Genomic DNA, 17,500 nt, shown 5'->3' with positions numbered 1-17,500 from the left:
GCCTATGTGTGTCATAAACATCTTTTTAAGTTTTTATCCCAGTTGAAGTTTTGAATTTGGATGTAGCCAAATTTATTAATCCTTTTATTTCATGAGTCTGTAGCTTCCTCATTCCAAGTTTATAAATACATTTACCCATGCCTCCTTTGGAAACTTCTATGGTTCCATCTTTTAAGTTCAAGTCCTGGGGCTCTGTATAATTTATTTTGATGTAAAAATAAAGGATCTTGTTCTGATTTTTTTCTCACAGTAGTCAGCTAGTCCATCATCATTCACTGAACTCTCTCTCCTGTGAGGGTTTAGCAAAACAACTTATGGTAAGCTGTGCTTCCATGTAGTAAGTCTTTTCCTGAACTCAAATTGTTTTAATTACTGCAGTTTCATGATATGTTTTAATATTTGGGAAAGCTGGTTCTCACTCATTTCTTTTTTTCAGGAATTTTTTTATTGCTATTTGCTAATATATCTTTTACCAGATAAGTTTCAGGATCATTTTTGCCAAGGCTGAAAAAATTATCTTAAAAATTATTTTAAGGAAATATGTGGTAATACACATCTATAAAATATATGTTTCAAAGGTTTTTAAAAACTCTTTTGTCTCATATCTAGGATTGATGTCCTAATTTAGTTTGTCCAGGGTTCATGTTATCAAACTTGGAATGGCTGGATATAGAAGTTGCTCCTTGGAGAAATGCGTTAATATAAGTGGGAAGAATTAGCATCCTTTGACAAGAGGGATTTAGGTTTGAACTTAGATTAGATAGATTCTGCTAGAATTTTTGAGTGTAAATGGGCTCTACAGTTCTAGATATGGCTGTTTATTTCCCCCCCTTTTTTTATTAATTGGAGGCTAATTACTTTATAATATTATAGTGGTTTTTGTCATACATTGACATGAATCAGCCATGGATTTACATGTATTCCCCATCCCGACAACCCCCCCCCCCCAACCTCCCTCTCTACCTGATCCCTCTGGGTCTTCCCGGTGCACCAGGCCCGAGCACTTGTCTCATGCATCCAGCCTGGCTGTTTATTCTTGAGTATGATTAACTAGTGACAAGTTATCCTTCATCTCCACCGCCTATACTGGATGCATTTTTACAGATTAGATACAAAAATGTCTAAGCTCTCGTCTTTATTTTGTTACTTAGGAGCCATTTAGCCCCTGACAAAACATTTAAACTGAGTCTCTGATCCTTTGTTTCCTCTTCTATAAAACAAGTGTAATAATGTTTATCCATTCATTCATCAAAAAATGCTATCTGCCTACCTTTGAGAATTGTTGTGAGGATCAGGTAACAGAATTCTGGTATAATTTTTGCTTCAGCATATTAAGGTCTGGTTAAACACTGCACTTTCAAAACATTTCATTTGCTTAACTCCAGTCCCTCTTTCCCTAGATCCCCTAAAAAGACAACAAAGGAAATGTTTTCTAAAAAGGCATAAGCCAGTATGTAGAACAAAAGTGCAGACCAGGAGGCTGCAGCAAAAAACGTTATCAGCACAATTTTGGAAGCTGGTAGGAAGAGCAGGAGAAGGCAGAACTCATTTTCAAGACACGTAATACTGATATTGAAGCAGTCCTGATATAGATGTGGAATTAGACGCACCTGGTACCTTGGAGGGCTAGAGTTGATAAAAGGGTGACTTGGAAATCTAGCTGAGGAGTGGTAAGACCCCTAGGACTCTTCCCTCACCACAGTGAAACTTAAACAAAGTTGTCAGGATGAAGGATGAGGATGGTGGTATACCGGGAAGGGAAGTGGGCATTGGGATGGAGGTAGTAATAGAGATGTACATCTCCATGGTAGGAGGCCAAATGTTAATGCTATTTTTTTTTTTTAATTAAGAAACAGAAGAATATTCATGCTTTAAACAAGGCAATTGACAGATGAAACCACACACAAAAACTGAACATGACTGTATGGGTGTGGGGGAAGACTGGGACTTCCTTAATTTTAATATAAGCCTAGTGTAAGTAGTACTGTTGCTTGGTAGATTTTTAATATATGCTTATACAGTGGCAGAAATTAAAGTGAAAGACTTTATGCCACTGTGAAAAAGTAAGTCTCTAGCACAAGCCTCAGCATTTAATACTTGTGAAGTGACTGAATGAGTACTTTTTTTCCCTTGTCATTGGTGCTCAGGAGAAATTAGGATTAAATATTGTGCTTTAGGGATTAATGTGTAGCTTACTTGGATTATCACAGTATAAGAAACCAGTCCTTATTTTGTAGGCTATAAAATGTTGGAAGGCCTTAGAATAAAATTAAAAGAATAAAATGTCAATCTGAATTTTGAACTTATTTTATACTTTTCATCATGGAAGTTTGCGGGTTAAAAAAATACACAAGCTGCTATGTGTTTATCAAGAGGTGACTGTAGTTTCTCTCTCAGAAAACCTCTTTAACTCCGGCACTAACCCCTGACAGGGGCCTGATAACTTCCCTCTGCCTTTTTCTGCCTGGGACATGAGGTTATAACTTGGTCTGCCTAAGGTGTAGGCAGTTGAGTGTTGAGATTCTCTGGCAACCTAGTTGCTTGGTTTGATACTGTGAGCACAGTAACGGGATGTGGAAGTTGCTGACTCTTCCAAGAAGGTAGAATGTCAGAAGCTGGAGATTTAGTTGGAGTAATATGACCTCCTATTTGAAGCAAAGCATCCACTCCCGTGTTCTGCTAGTTTTAGAAATAACTAGTCAATGATAGCTGTGTGATTATTCTCCAGGATGCAAAATGTGTTTCTAATGGAACTGCTCTACAGAATTGAGTCCAATATATATTTGTAAGCAGCTGTGAACTTGTTGGGAAAAAGAAGCTCAAGAAATTACCAAGAAATAGCATTGTGTAACATTCCTTAAGGAAACTAATTTGATTTGTTTTTCTTTGTAAGACACAGGTGAGTTTGGCTCACATTGTGTTTTCTCCTGTGTATGTTGTACCTAGTGGTCTAATAGCTTGAACATGCACATTGCCTTTTTAATCTCACAATTTTACACTCACAGTTATTATTTGGCTAAGGCACAATTATTTTTGCTACCTAGTTATATAAGAAAACAATTTCACATGGAAATGGCACTTAAGTAAAAATTTCAAAAATGAAATATTGTCCTAGCTAAGGTTAAATATGTAATTGATTTGGGTGTCTTCTGTACAACCATGTTAACTGAAAACCATATTTTAATGTTTCTAGGGTGAATTACTGGAATTTAAACGACAGCAACAGGAGGAAGAAAGAACCAAAAGCCACCAAGCTGAACACAGGAGGTATAAACCACTAAAATAAGCATCCTTGGTTAAAACAATTACCTATAAAGTTTTTGCAATGTTTTAGGAAAACACAGTAATACTGAACAGGATTTTGGAATCTATATTAGTTTTTTAATCATTATATTATTGGGGTGTGGTATGTGCACATGTACACACATACATACAAACAATATCTAATTTTTCTGAATTGGCAGCATAAATTGACCCTAGAAAGTGGACTCAGCTGTCAAGCTATATGTTTGTTTAGGTTATACTTAATCTCCCTCCCATAAGACAAAGCGTGGTAATCCTTTTATATAATCCTTACCATTTGTACACTACTTTATAATAACTGAACTAGTATAGATGGTTAGATGCTCATACCTGAATATAAAAGCTCAGACAAGAACTACCATTAGTTATTTTATGTTGACTAATATATTAGGGAAAAATTTTTAGAATCAGTAAGTAATTTTTAATAGTGGAAATAGTCATTATCTTATTTCTAATGTCAGACATTAAGAGTGCCCAGAATATCATGTTGATATTGGGTCAGTGCTAATAATTACCTTATCTATCATTATTCTAGATTTTCCTAGGGAGCAGTTGGGTTATTTGAGTTTATTGCCAAGTGATTGAGTGTCTCAGGAGAAGAATTTAATATAAAGGCTTTCATGATTTAAAGGAGAAAATTCTTTCAAAACTGACTGGTTTCATTTATGTGTTTAACCTTCCCACTATCGCTAAGGCATACTTTTAAATTGTGGTGGTTTCATTTTGTAAATGAGACTTTAGAAAGTGTTAATGGAAGTTCCTAATTCTGCTGTACCTGCCAACTGTGGCTGTGCATTCATATTATTTTGAATGGATTATTCTGCTTCCATGGTCAAGATAGTTTTAAAATGTTAAATGCAAATTTATATGTTTTTCTCTGGTTATAAAGTGAAAAAGTGAAAGTGTTAGTCACTCAATTATGTCTGACTCTTTGCGACCCCATAGACTATAGCCCACCAGGGTCCTCTGTTCATGAGATTCTCTGGGAAAAATTACTGGAGTGGGTTGCCATTTCTTTTTCCAGGGGATCTTCCTGACCCAGGGATTGAATCTGGGTCTGCTACATTACAGGCAGATTCTTTACTGTCTGAGCCACCAGGGAAGCCCCTCTCTGGTTGTAAGGAAACATCAAAATTCTGATACACTGGTTAGACTATTTTGTTGGATAAAGGGGAAACATTATTACTACCTATTTTTTCTTTTGTTTTTATTTTTCATTTTAAAAACTTTTTAATTTGTATTGGAATATAGCCAGTTAACAAACAATGCTGTGATAGTTTCAGTTGAACATGAAAGGGACTCAGCCACACACATATATACATGTATCCATTCTCCCCCACAGTTGGACCTTTGCCAACAAAGGTCCGTCTATCAAAGCTATGGTTTTTCCAGTAGTCATGTATGGATGTGAGAGTTGGACTATAAAGAAAGCTGAGCGCCAAAGGATTGATGCTTTTGAACTGTGGTATTGGAGAAGACTCTTAAGAGTCCCTTGGACTGCAAGGAGATCCAACCAGTCCATCCTAAAGGAAATCAGTCCTGAATATTCATTGGAAGGACTGATGTGAAGTTGAAACTTCAATACTTTGGCCACCTGATGCGAAGAACTAATTCATCTGAAAAGACCCTGATGCTGGGATAGATTGAAGGCTGGAGGAGAAGAGGACGACAGAGGATGAGGTGGTTGGATGGCATCACTGACTCAATGGACATGAGTTTGGATAAACCGTGGGAGCTGGTGATGGACAGGGAGGCCTGGTGTGCTGCAGTCCATGGGGTCGCAGAGTCGGACACAACTGAGCAACTGAACTGAACCGAACTGATTCTCCCCCAAACTGCCCTCGCCATTCAGGCTGCCATATAACATTTACTGCTACTTTTTTTTTTTTTTAATAAATTAGGTCATAAATTAATCTTTCACTTTTTCTCTTTAAAAGTCTATTAAAAAACCTGATATTTCTATAACACTAGTTATTAGTAGCCAGTATTTCTCTGGATTTCTGAGGATTAATTGGATTATAAAGCTTTAGGCATTTTAAAGATAGTGATATGTCACATTAATAGGGCTCACTGCGAAGAAATTAATCTTCAGTGGGCACCCAATAAAAATGCATTATTTGATTAGAGGTCAAAAAGATTACTTTTTGTTATGGAACTTTGACCTTTATTTCCTTATTGCTGAATACCTAAATACTGATGGCACTATTTCTTTCCTCCACCGTCTATTCTTTCTATTGATTCTAGTTAAATATAGATCCCAATTTAATCCAATAGGAAATCTCTCTGGATAATAAACTCAGTAACCAGTTTTGAAATAATTGATCAAGTCTTTACACATATTTTATTTATACTATCAGTTTTTGATAAAAGCTCATGTTTGTATTGTCCTTTGGTGTTTACAGTGAGCTTTTCGATCTTTTCATATGAAAATACTCATTCAGTTGTCACTTAATGAATAAAATAGTTTTGTCCACTCCTGCTGAGGGTTGCAATACAAGCTTTGTGGTTTGGGTAAAGGGGTCGTTAAGTTATGTTTTCTCCAAGGACATAATTTTATTGCAGACAAGAAGACCATGTGTTTTCTACTGTTTGGAAGTTCACATAGCAGAAAATGCAGCCCTGAGTTTTATAATAGAAATCATGCAGATTCCTAACAAGCTTTACAACCAATCCTGTAACGATTGAACCTAATGGCATCTGAACCTGACCCAGTGTAACTTTCTGAGGAAGAGAAGAAAGTTAAAACTTCAAAGGAAAAAACAGAGCACTGGGGGTGAAGGACTAGAACTGGGCTGCAATCTGGAAATTGGAATGAACTGAACTGATTTATTGAAACATGAATCATCTTTGAACAACAGTTTTTATCCAAGTTAAGCCTTTGAAGAAAACCCTAAGCATTAGCTTGACAGCAATGAAATATATGTATTTTCTAAAACTAGTAAACAAAAATATAAACTGGAACTTTTCCCCCCATTTGAATTTGTTACTGAGTCCAAGCTCGCACTTTTCGTCCCATGACAGGCCAATAAATTGAGAGATGAGTTGTTGGGACAAAGAATAGCAACATTATTGGACAGCCGGCAAAAGATGGTAGACGTGTGTCTCAAAGAACCAGTCTTGCCTGAATTAGAATTCAGGCTTCTTTTCTACTAAAAGGGGAAGGAGTAAAGTCAAACATTTCCTGGTTCCAGTCAGTCACTGGGGTTTATATGTTAGTTTCTTCTTTCCTGCAGTCATTAATAGAGGGCCTGGTCAGGATGTTTCCTGCAAGCTAAACAAAGGTATTTTAGCTTAATGCTCATTATCTGAGAAGCAGGGTTCTAAGAGATGGGCCATTATGTATAATTTAAGCTTATAGGCAACATCCCCCTGGTGATTAACTTGTAATAGAATACAAAAGATTCTTCCCTATTACAAATTCTTGATAGAAATTGAAAAAGTAATCTCTTTACCACCCGTGATCTCTAGTTGACCCAGACTGCTGTCCTGTTAGTAACAAGCTCAAAAGTGAATCACATCACCTTGTGTACATGACAAAGTCATCCATCTTCAAAGTGTTAAGTGAATGGAGGGCAGTGGGCAATGAAGTACTCTCACTACCATGGCTAATTTTACAATGCAGCTGCAGTCACAGAAAGAGGCTAATGCATGGACCATGCACCTGGACAATTCATCCATTCACCTCTTAGGAATCAGGGCATACCCTGTGCTTTGTTCTAGGCACTAGGAATAGGTGCAAACAAGGCAGAGAAGGTCCCTGGCCGCATGGGATTTGCAGTCTGGAGGAGATGAACAGAAGGTAACAATTTAGCAGCAAGGTTATTTCAGATAGCAATGCACAGCATGAGGACCACATCACAAAGCGACACTAAGGGAGAGATTACAGGCAATAGTTCCTCAGTGAAGAGGTGACATCCAAGAACAAGGGTCAGTCACACAGAGGTGGGAAGGGGGCAAGACATTACAATGGGATGTCCCGTCTTATCAAGCATAGCAACAAACACAAAGGCCCTAAATCGGGAATAAGCTTGAACTTCCTGAGTCCCAAATGATTTGCTTATAGATGGTGAGAAAGAGACTACTACAAAATGAGAAAAGAAAGATAGACAGGAAATAGAAGATTTTGTAAGTCAATTATTTTATTCTAAGACTAATAAGTCGTGGGAGGGTTTTAAACAAAAGGAAGGCCTGGTCCCTTTTATAACTTATTCAAGTGGTTGTGTGGAGAATGGATTGCAGAGGGCAGGAGTGGAAAGAGAGGCAAATGAGAGAAGATAGGGATTTGGACTAGAATGGTGGCCATGGAAATAAAAGGTAAATTCAGGATGTGTTTAGTGGGTGGAGCCAACAAGGATTCTAGTGGATTGGATGTGAGGTGGGATGAGGGATATTGAGGGAACGTCCATCTTTGTTACGGACAGAGACTGGATAAAAACAGCCCCAGGTGTATGGACTGTCCAACACATAGTTGGACAGTACAGGCGTATGTACAATACCATTGGTTGTATAGTTTTAGGGGAATCAAGGCCAGTTCCTTCTTCCTTAATATTCAAGTTTCCAGCTCAGGTATCTTATTTCAATCTGCATGTTGAGAGGTTTAGAAAAGGCAGTGTAAACATTCAGTCCTGAAGTGAACTAGGCTGACCAGTGGAGAAGGAAATGGCAACCCACTGCAGTATTCTTGCCTGGATAATCCCATGGACAGAGGAGCCTGCTAGGCTACAGTCCACAGGATTGAAAGAGTCAGACACGACTTAGCAACTAAACTACCACCACGAGGCGGACCAGAAGATGACACCTTGGTAGATTTTATGATGAGAGATTTTAAAAAAAAAGAAAAAGCTTTCTAATAACTAAGATGTAACCACTGCCAAATGGGGCTTGAAGTTGAAAACAGCAACCATAAATCAGAGACTAACCTGAGTCAACATGCAGTTGGCATTTTAGCTTAACACACTGAGTAAGACCAATAGGCAAAACCCCCAGCCTCTGACTCTGCCACTCAGCAGTCATTATCCTCCAAGTTCCCAAATCTTACACAGATGTTGACTTAGAGCCACCCATGATGACCACATTCGCTAAACCTCATGACTGAAAAGGAGGCTCACCTCACTAGGTCCTGCCTAACCCCTCTCCCACAAGCATGGATTGAAGGGTTTCTGGGCTCCAGGCACTGTGTCTCTGTTGAGAAGCATATGGCCTTCACACTGCTGTTCCTCAATAATCCATTCACATCATAGGGAACCTATTGCCATGCTATTTCTCCAGCTGCCAGGTCTCTGACTCTGCTCAGCCACACACGGGCAACTCAGAGCATGCTGTGGCCTTTTTCCTTTTTAAACTTAAAAACTCTAAGACATAACACACACAAGTCCATGAAAAGGATATTTAGGGTGATTAATTGTAAAATGGACACCCAGGGAGCCAGCTCCAGTGACACAAAATAACCATCATCCTACAGGTAACCCTACCTTGACTGTTAGGATAATCACTTCTTGCCTTTCTTTTTAGTTTTACCTCTTATATGTTTGACTTTATTTCTGAAATTGGTTGCTGCCAGTATGATCAGACATCAGGGAAAGATGTACCCCTTCTTTTGAAAGCTTGGGCTTCCTTCTTCAGGTGTTTCCCTTTTCTCACACTCTCTTCCTGTTTTCTTTCTACTTTTCACTAGTGGGATTTACCTTAGAAAGACTGGCAATGGGGTACAGGGTGTATGGGAGAGACATTTATCTTGTAATACTATTAACGGCACCGCAGAACTGTGTTTGGTTTCTCTTCATGTTTTAGTTCTTGCTGAAGCTTCCATCTTTCTACCTCCTCTGGGGTTCACGCCTGGCATGGCCCTGAGGAGTATGGTTGTTTGGGTGACCACGACTCTTGTAGAACTAGTAGAGGTGGGTGAGTGAAACTCTGGAGGGAAGAATTTATGCCTCTTTGGGACTGAGCCAAGACCGCCACCAACTCCACCAAAGGACTGTTCACAACACGTCATGTGGTTAATGTGAACAGAAGTGTCTGTAGATTTCTTCTGAGTTGAATGGGGGCAGAGAGCCCCACAGTCCATTCAGACAGCACATTAGGTTCTCAGAAATCTCTCAGCCCTGCATCAAGCTTTCCACTCACCCACACTTTTCATTATTTTAAAGGGTAAATAATGCTTTTCTGGACCGACTCCAAGGCGAAAGTCAACCAGGTGGCCTCCAGCACTTCGGTGGTTATTGGAATATGAATAGTGGTAACAGCTGGGTGAGTTTTATTATTTTTTTTTCTCAAAAACTAAATATTTCCAAGTTGAAGAATAAAAACAAAGAGAATTTAAAAAATATGTTGTGGCCTTCTCTCCAGATAAATATTTTTTGTGTGTGCCATTCAGCTGTGTAGTGGGCAGGCAGGTGGGGTGATTACTGTAAATTCCACCATAGCTTCTGAGAGATGGAGAAAGTCCGGCTTTCAGCTCTAGCCCAATGCCAATCACAATAAAAAATGACACCTGCCCTTTGTTTGCTGTGTGATTGCCTGGACTGCAAGGCTTTTTTTTTTTTTTTTTTAAATCACCCTTTGCCCAGGCCTACAATAAAAACCAAGGAACATTTTTTTTTCCAGGAAGATTTTCAGTGAAATATGGTTCTAAAAATAGTAAGCATTCTCTTGTAACATATTCTTTCAGTGAAACTAGCACATCAAAGAAATCAGTATTTAATTTTTCACTACAAAATGATTTTTAAAAAAACCCTATGGCAAAAGGCACTTTTTGAAAATGAAATGTTCTTACAGATTTTGGGGAAGAAAGCCTTGCGACTATGTTGTAATATGTATGTAATGTGTTTTGTGTGCACAGTAGATTATTTAAACAGCACCAAAGCTTTGGAATGTATGGGGTTGTGGGGTTTGCAATGTGTACAGAATTAAAACTAACCACAGTGGGTTTTACAATTCAATTGAAGCCCAAGTGTATCTGTACTTATTAAAAAAAAAAAAAGGAACAGACAGAAATCTTTAAACTGGTAAAATATGAGAAAATAATCAAGTACTTGCTGACCTGGTAACTCCAGAGGAGATCACCCCTTAATAAATACTTGGTGGACAAAAGATCATTTTTGAGAAAATAATCTGTTAGAGATTTGCTATGCATGATTTCTTGGAATGCATCTAGTGGTTAAAATTTATGGAGAGATCTCACAATCTCTCTCAATATATATTGAAGATAATTAAATGTAGGCAAATTGTAGAGAATGCATAGTGGATGTGTCTATTTATAATGTATGTTCCTGTGTATCACTAAGGCATTCAGAGTAGAGACCATGTACAAAGATAGAAAAGAATCAAAACAGTATCTTTGCATTGTGTATGAAATTGACAAATTATTGACTTAAAAGAATATGTGAGTAGGAGTCATGTGGAAAATAGGGCATTGTGATTTTAAGACACTATCCAAGTTTATAGAATTTATAAGTAGTGAAATGTGATTGAAACTCAGATTTTGGACAGGACTTGGAACCTTGCTGTACATTTTCTCCTGTACTTAATAACCCCAATTTAGAAGGTGCATATACATAGAAAGGGCTTCCCTGGTGGCTCTGATAGTAAAGAATCTGCCTGCAGTGCAGGAGACCTGGGTTTAATCCCTGGGTTGGGAAGATCCCCTGGAGGAGGGCATGGAGTATCCTGGGGACAGAGGAGCCTGGCGGGCTACAGTCCATGGGGTCGCAAAGAGTTGGACACGACTGAGAGACTAAGCACACATACAGAGAAAAATACCTGGGGTTGAAGAGAGGATGACAGGAGAGACTAAATGAATACTCATTCATGTGTATTCATGTGGGAGTCTTGCTTACCCCTGACTGTTGGTAGGTCTTAGGTAATAAGCTATGAATCTCCACTTGGGTTCCTCACAGATAGAAAGAGAGAAACATCACTTTCTCAGGATATGATGTGAGTGAGGATGACTGATGATTCCTTACTAAGACAGGCATACCCAAGTCCAGCGTGGTCACTGGCTTTTCACTTGTGTGAAAGAAGCAGTGACACAGAGGCAAAGACTTGCCCAGGTTCTCATCTCCACCTCACTTTACTACAGATATCCCTTCCTCTGTGTCTGCTTTTCATTATGGCACAGATTCTGTCTTCTCCATCTGCTGGGGGACTTTGTTCTAACAATGCTCCTCCCTCTCTTCCAAACTGTCACATGTCATCTCGACTAGAAAATTCTCATCCGCAGAAAATGTAAATATTAAATTATATTGATGCCCATTTTCCTCTTGCCTATGTCCTATTTCTTTGTTTCCCTTTAGAGAAGAACTTTGAGGTATTTGTCCTGTCTCCAATTTCTTTATTCCCTTTTCTCTTAAACCCCCTCTAATCAGAATTTAGACCATCTAACCACAAAGTTCTTCTCGTGGTCACTAACATTATCTACATTGCAAAATCGAGTGGTTATTTCTCAGTCTTCATCTTTTGACTGATTAGCATCATTTGTCATGGTAAATCACTGCCTCCTCTTTGAAACTCTTTGTTTACTTGGCTTCTGTACTCTCCTGAGTTTTATTTCAGTAACCACTGCTTTCCATTCTCCTTTGCTGAATCCCCTCTAGCTTTCTGTCCTCTCTGACATTAGAGTGCCTCAGGGATACATCTTGGACTACCTTCTTTACGTTCACTTATTACCTTCATGGCCTCATTCATTCCCATGAAATTAAATACCAATATACTTTTTAGTCCCAAATTTCAACTTCTTGCCTCGATCTCTTCCTCTAAACTTGCAGATCCATTTTTCTACCCAACATCACTACTTGTGTGTCTGGTAGACATTTCAACCTTAACATGTCTAAAACTTCACCTTTGATGCCCTTCACCCCACTTCTCTGTCTGCACTTTTTCATGTTTGCATGACTGACTCTTACACCTCTACCGCTGATGCATCAGCAAGTCTCCTTGACTCTTCCTTCAAAATGTATCCAGTCTCGCAGCTTCATCCACCTTCACCACTATTATCCTGATTCCAACCGCCATCATTGCTCATTTCAGTTCTTGAAACCATCTTCTAGATGGTGTCCTTGCTTCCACACTTCCACCTAGGGTCTGGTCTCAACATGAGACTGAAAAACAAGTCATCTGCTGTCACTCCTTGGCCCAAAGCCCTCCAGTGGCTCTGACGACTCTCCAGAGTAAAAGCCAAAGTCTTCACAGTAAAAGCACAGATGTCTATTACTCATCCTACAGGTGCTTCAAGCCCTAGAGCCCACGCTACTTCTCGGGCACTCTCCTCCGACTGCCGCGCTTCCTCATTCCTCTCAGCCGCACCAGCTGTCTTTGGCTGGTCTTTGAATACTTAAGAACTGGCTGCTCCCTCTATACTCTCCTCCAAAACATCCAAATGATTTGTTCTCTTTTAAGTATTTTCTTAAGTTCCAAGGATTCCTTGGCCATCCATTTAATGCTGCCACCAGACTCCTGCAATTCTCTTTCCAGGCTCCATTTCTTTTTTCTATAACACTCTGCAACCTCTGGTCTAATTTTCTAACATCATTTTCTTAGATGTTTTGTTGATCAATTACTATTATTCTCTCCTTGTGATAATTTGCGTTCCCTATTCCATCAGAGCAGGGCTCTTTGACTGTTTTGTTCACTGATATATCCTAAGTATAACACAGTGACTGGAACTTACCACAAGGACAGGAAACAGCTGTGGGTGAGGGTCACCAAAACAAAATTTAGAACCAAATAATTTGATATACTTAAATGATTAGATATTGAATTTAAGATATCTATGTATAAAACATTTGGAATAAATATTGAGTTTAAAATGATAAGCAAAAACAAGAGACAAAGACAACAAGGAAGACTGAAAGAGAGCAAAATAGAACTTCTAGGAATAAAAAATTATAATCTTTGAAATTAAAGCACCCAATGAATTTATAACAAAAGGAATACAAATTGAACTAAACCAAAATGTCACTTCTTATCTATTATTTGGCAAAACACAAGAGATTGACAACATGCTCTGTTTTCAAGACAGGGGAGACAGTTTCTTTTACACTTTGTAGGTAGGATTCAAAATGATTTAAATTATATCTAGATTAGGTACTGTTTTCCCATAAAATAAAAACCAGGCCTACACATATTACAGAAAAGTTTTACTAAATGTTCAAGAAACAGATTATTCCAAATGTCCAGAATGTTTTCCAGATAAATGAAAAGAAGGGAGTATTCTTCCAAAGGATTAAGCAGGTAAATGTAGAATCAAAATCAAAGACTATACAGAAAAAAAATCATAGGCCAGTCTCACTCATAAACATAGATAAAAAAAATCACAACAAAGTTTTGACAGATTTAACAATGAATTTTTTAAAAAAGCATAGTATATACTTATCTCAGAAATGTAAGTTTGGCTCATCACAAATAAATAGAACCAAAAAAAAAGCCAAGATAATTTACCACATAAATTATAGGAGAAACACCTATAGATTATAGAAGAAACATCTCAATAGATACAGAGAAAGCATTTGATAAATTTCAATACTCATTTATGGTAAAAGTCTCTAGCAAACTAGGTATAGAAAATAAATTTATCTAATACAAGGGATCAAAAATCTATAATAAAAGCACATCCAAAGCTTTTCTTTGAAATCACATATAAGATGTATCTAAGGTAGGATATTTAAAGAATCAGTTCAAATGATAATTTCCCTGATACTAGCAGGTGAGACCCTTTGAGATGCTGTGGAAACTCTGAATCCTGTGTCTTCAAGGGCAGTTAAGCATTTGCCATGATCCATGAGGCAACCCGATATTTTAGTTTCCCAGAATGTTAGAGCCAGTAGTCTGAAACCTTGGTGTACCTTGGCCTGGTAGTCTGGGAGGCTTGATCGAGGTGACATGACTGTTTGCACGTGGTGGGGGGAGGGAACTCATTTAAGTCTATCTCCTTTCCTCAAGGCCCCCTTAGACGCCACCTTCCTGCTGTATAATACACTGTGCTTCTACTCCACACATTTCCATTTAAGTGGCTCTGCTCCATATGGTATTTGCCCTGTCCTTGCTCTAACTATGGAGGTGGGTGACAATATTTGTGAACACTATTAGTTGTCACCCGTGTTAGCCTATCTCTCAGAACACAGCTGATGAGCTGTCACTCAATAAGCCAATACATTGTTGACAGAGACCATTTAGTGAGTCGAAATGGAACTTGAAAATTAAATCATTTCACTGGGACTTTAAATCATTAAAAAAATAGTCATATAGTCAAGAGTGTTTTTTGGAGGAACTTCATTTTGGATTTGCAAAGGCTTTGAATTCTGTTTTGTTGCTGGTGCTAATTTTCATTTTCTTTTTCTTCCAGGATACATGAGAAATATTTGCTTATGTCTGGCCTTTGTCAACTGACCTTGAAAAACCACACGAGATGTTTTTCTTTCTTGCAGCTTTGTTCAGCCTCACTGTGTTTTACCTTGACTCCAACTGCCCACTCACTCAGCTGAGCGGCTGAGGATGACTGGTTTCTTCTCCCTGTCATTATTTATGCATATTTGTAGGCACAGATTACTGAACTCATATTTAATCTCTACTGCTAGTGAAATGTTGCATTATTTTTCTAATTGTTTTTGCCTCTTATTGGAAGTAAAATTACAGCCATGTTAGTACGCTAGAATAGCAGGGAGTCATTTGATTGTTTCAGGTTAGTGAGAACTGTGGGTGCTGCCTGCCTGTCTCTAAACAGCTAATTTTTTTCTGCTTCTCAGATCAGGTTTGGGGAAGCTCTGGCACCTTTAGATTTCTATCCCTGTTTTCTTAATTCAGGCTACAAATGTGAGCAAAAGAAAAATCCTTTATATGCTTTTAAACAAATCTATAAATAAAATTTGAACTGCTTCTGTATAAATGGTTTGTGTTTGTTTTCAATGAAAAGCTCTTGAGTTTTTCTCTCTTGTTTCTATATTCTTTATAGTCCATAGAGATCAAATGTAGTACTATAATCACTACTGGATTTGGCTTTGGTTTTGACTTACTTATTAATACTGTTCCTCTAGTTTTTGAGAGTGGGACAGTTCATTTTCTGAAAGGTCATAAAAAATCAGCTGGACACAAATGTCGATACCACGTGTGGTTTGTAGGTGTTTTAGAAACTTGTCTTTGCTCATGCAACCCAGATCCTATGACTAATTCAGTAGGCTTTCCTATTCTTTTATGACCCTGAACCAGTTTATAGACCCTGGTGTGGGAATTACTGGTTTTCCACACCGTATGGTCTGGCCACTCCTCTCCTCCCACATTATATAAGAGAAGCACTGCAGCATTGCATTTAGTCTTAGAATGAAAGTTGGAAGAGTAGATAATTTTTGGAACTGGACAAGAGCAGACAATATCATGCAACATTAAGAGCTCTCCTGTGTTACCAACTGCTGCATTGAAAATGACTTTCCAAATGTGTATTTGGAGAAACACTGGGATTTCAGGTTCTTGGACCAGGACTGGTGGGGGAGGGCTCACAGAAATGGGGTGAGGGTGTGGTGCAGAAAGAGCTGCGCTGGGTGGTGGTGACGGTGGTTGAGAGCAGATGGTACTCAGCGTTCCTCTGGAGTCAATAATGCAGACACTCTTGGTTTCCCTCTCCTCTGCCAGCCAAATCTACGTTAGTGCTGTTGACAGTAATGTAAAATGTTCGGTCCATTTGAAATCTTTGTCATTGCCTAATATGGGGACAATGAAATCCCTCGGCCTGGCCTGGAAACACCGCCAAACTGACTGTAAATGTGTGACTGTTGCAGGCGTTTTACTGCAGCCATTTCAGGCCTACACCTGCCAGCCTGGCTACCTCACAGTCCATGGTCATGCTCTGGTTCTTCTGTCTAGGCTTGGCATTCTCATTTGCTTCTGTTTTCCCATGTGTAGCCAGGACTCAATACAGGGGAAAGAGAGGCTTTCACACCAAAGTCCCCAAAAGGACTCTCAGGAAAATTGGTGTCAATTTCTCTTCTACTGCCTGCCATAGCCTGCATTCCTAAAGATTTTGTTCAGGTATCTGGTCTTGTTAAAAAGTTATTGTGCAAGTATAGAAGATTGTGACTTTATGGCCAAAATTTTCTAGACTACATATAGGATCATAAACATCTTCCTTAAACAATTCTCTATGCAGGTAGAAGTAACCAGAAAAGAAACAAGAGTTGCTGTGTAAGGGAGTCTACTATTTTGTTTTTCACACTTAATCTGCTCTTGATTGGAATACAATTTGACTTATGAGTAACCCTGGATGAGAATTCCAAAGTTCCAATCACCCTTTCTATGCTTTTAAATTACATTTCTGTAAAAGAGAATAAAAATGAGACAGACTGTTACAAAAGTAATAGGTATTTGTTACAGAAACTTTAGACATACAGATGAGTAAATTATAAGAAGAAGAAAAAAAAACTAGTGACTTTTTCGGATTTAATTTGTTGATCTTCACAGCTTAATATTTTGGTATGCATCCATCAAGATATTATCAACATGTGTATCAAACTCCCTGCAATAAAAATCCTTACAGATACTTGTCTAGTGACTGGATGAGGACAAACACTTTTAATTAGAACTGGTGATTTAAGGGAATCTACATTTACTGGTATTTTAATATATGTAGTTAAATTACTTTCCCAAAAGTTGACTTCAATATCTATTGGCACCAAAAGTATGCTCTATACTCTCCTTAATCCTATTACTATTTAAAAAAAAATCTTTGCTTATAAGCTGAGTAAAAAATTTCATTTGGAGAGCTTAATCCCTCTTTTCTTTCCTTAGGTCTACTGGTCATTTTTTATCTTCTTGTGTGTGTGTATAGTTGATTTATAAAAGATCTCTCTGTGCTGAGATATTATGTTGGAAATACCTAAATTTTTATAAATATTTTATCATTATTTTAGTATTGGAGTTTAAACATTTGTGTATGGGAACCTATTAATCTTTTTCCTTTGTGGCTTCTTCTTGCTGTTATGTTGATAGATTTTAAAGGCAGAAACCCACCCAATGACCCATCATAAGAAAATGCAGGACTTCTCCTGGGTATGGTTGTGAGTGATATGGGGCAGAAGATCTTATTCCATTCATAGCACAGACCTGAGCTCACAGATTTATGTATTTTTAACACTAAAGATATATTTCCTGTGGTCCCTAAACACTTTGTTAGCTTGAAAAAACCTAGATTCCTTCCACAGATTGATTTTGT

General features: G+C 38.2%; 1 protein-coding gene across 1 annotated transcript in view; it reads left to right on the top strand.

Annotated features, from left to right (window-relative positions):
• Positions 1–15,184, top strand: part of EPSTI1 (epithelial stromal interaction 1) — a 97,851-nt gene extending 82,667 nt beyond the window's left edge. The window contains exons 9-11 of the mRNA XM_061133513.1: positions 3,194–3,267; positions 9,453–9,552; positions 14,645–15,184. Of these exons, the coding sequence (XP_060989496.1) occupies positions 3,194–3,267; positions 9,453–9,552; positions 14,645–14,653 (183 nt within the window). The 3' untranslated portion in view covers positions 14,654–15,184. The remainder of the gene's footprint in view (positions 1–3,193; positions 3,268–9,452; positions 9,553–14,644) is intronic.
• Positions 15,185–17,500: the final 2,316 nt, after the last annotated feature.

Source organism: Dama dama, chromosome 30, assembly GCF_033118175.1.
Source record: "Dama dama isolate Ldn47 chromosome 30, ASM3311817v1, whole genome shotgun sequence".
NCBI lineage: Eukaryota > Metazoa > Chordata > Mammalia > Artiodactyla > Cervidae > Dama > Dama dama.
Note: the sequence above shows the minus strand (reverse complement) of the source record. Positions and strands in the feature narration are given on the sequence as shown.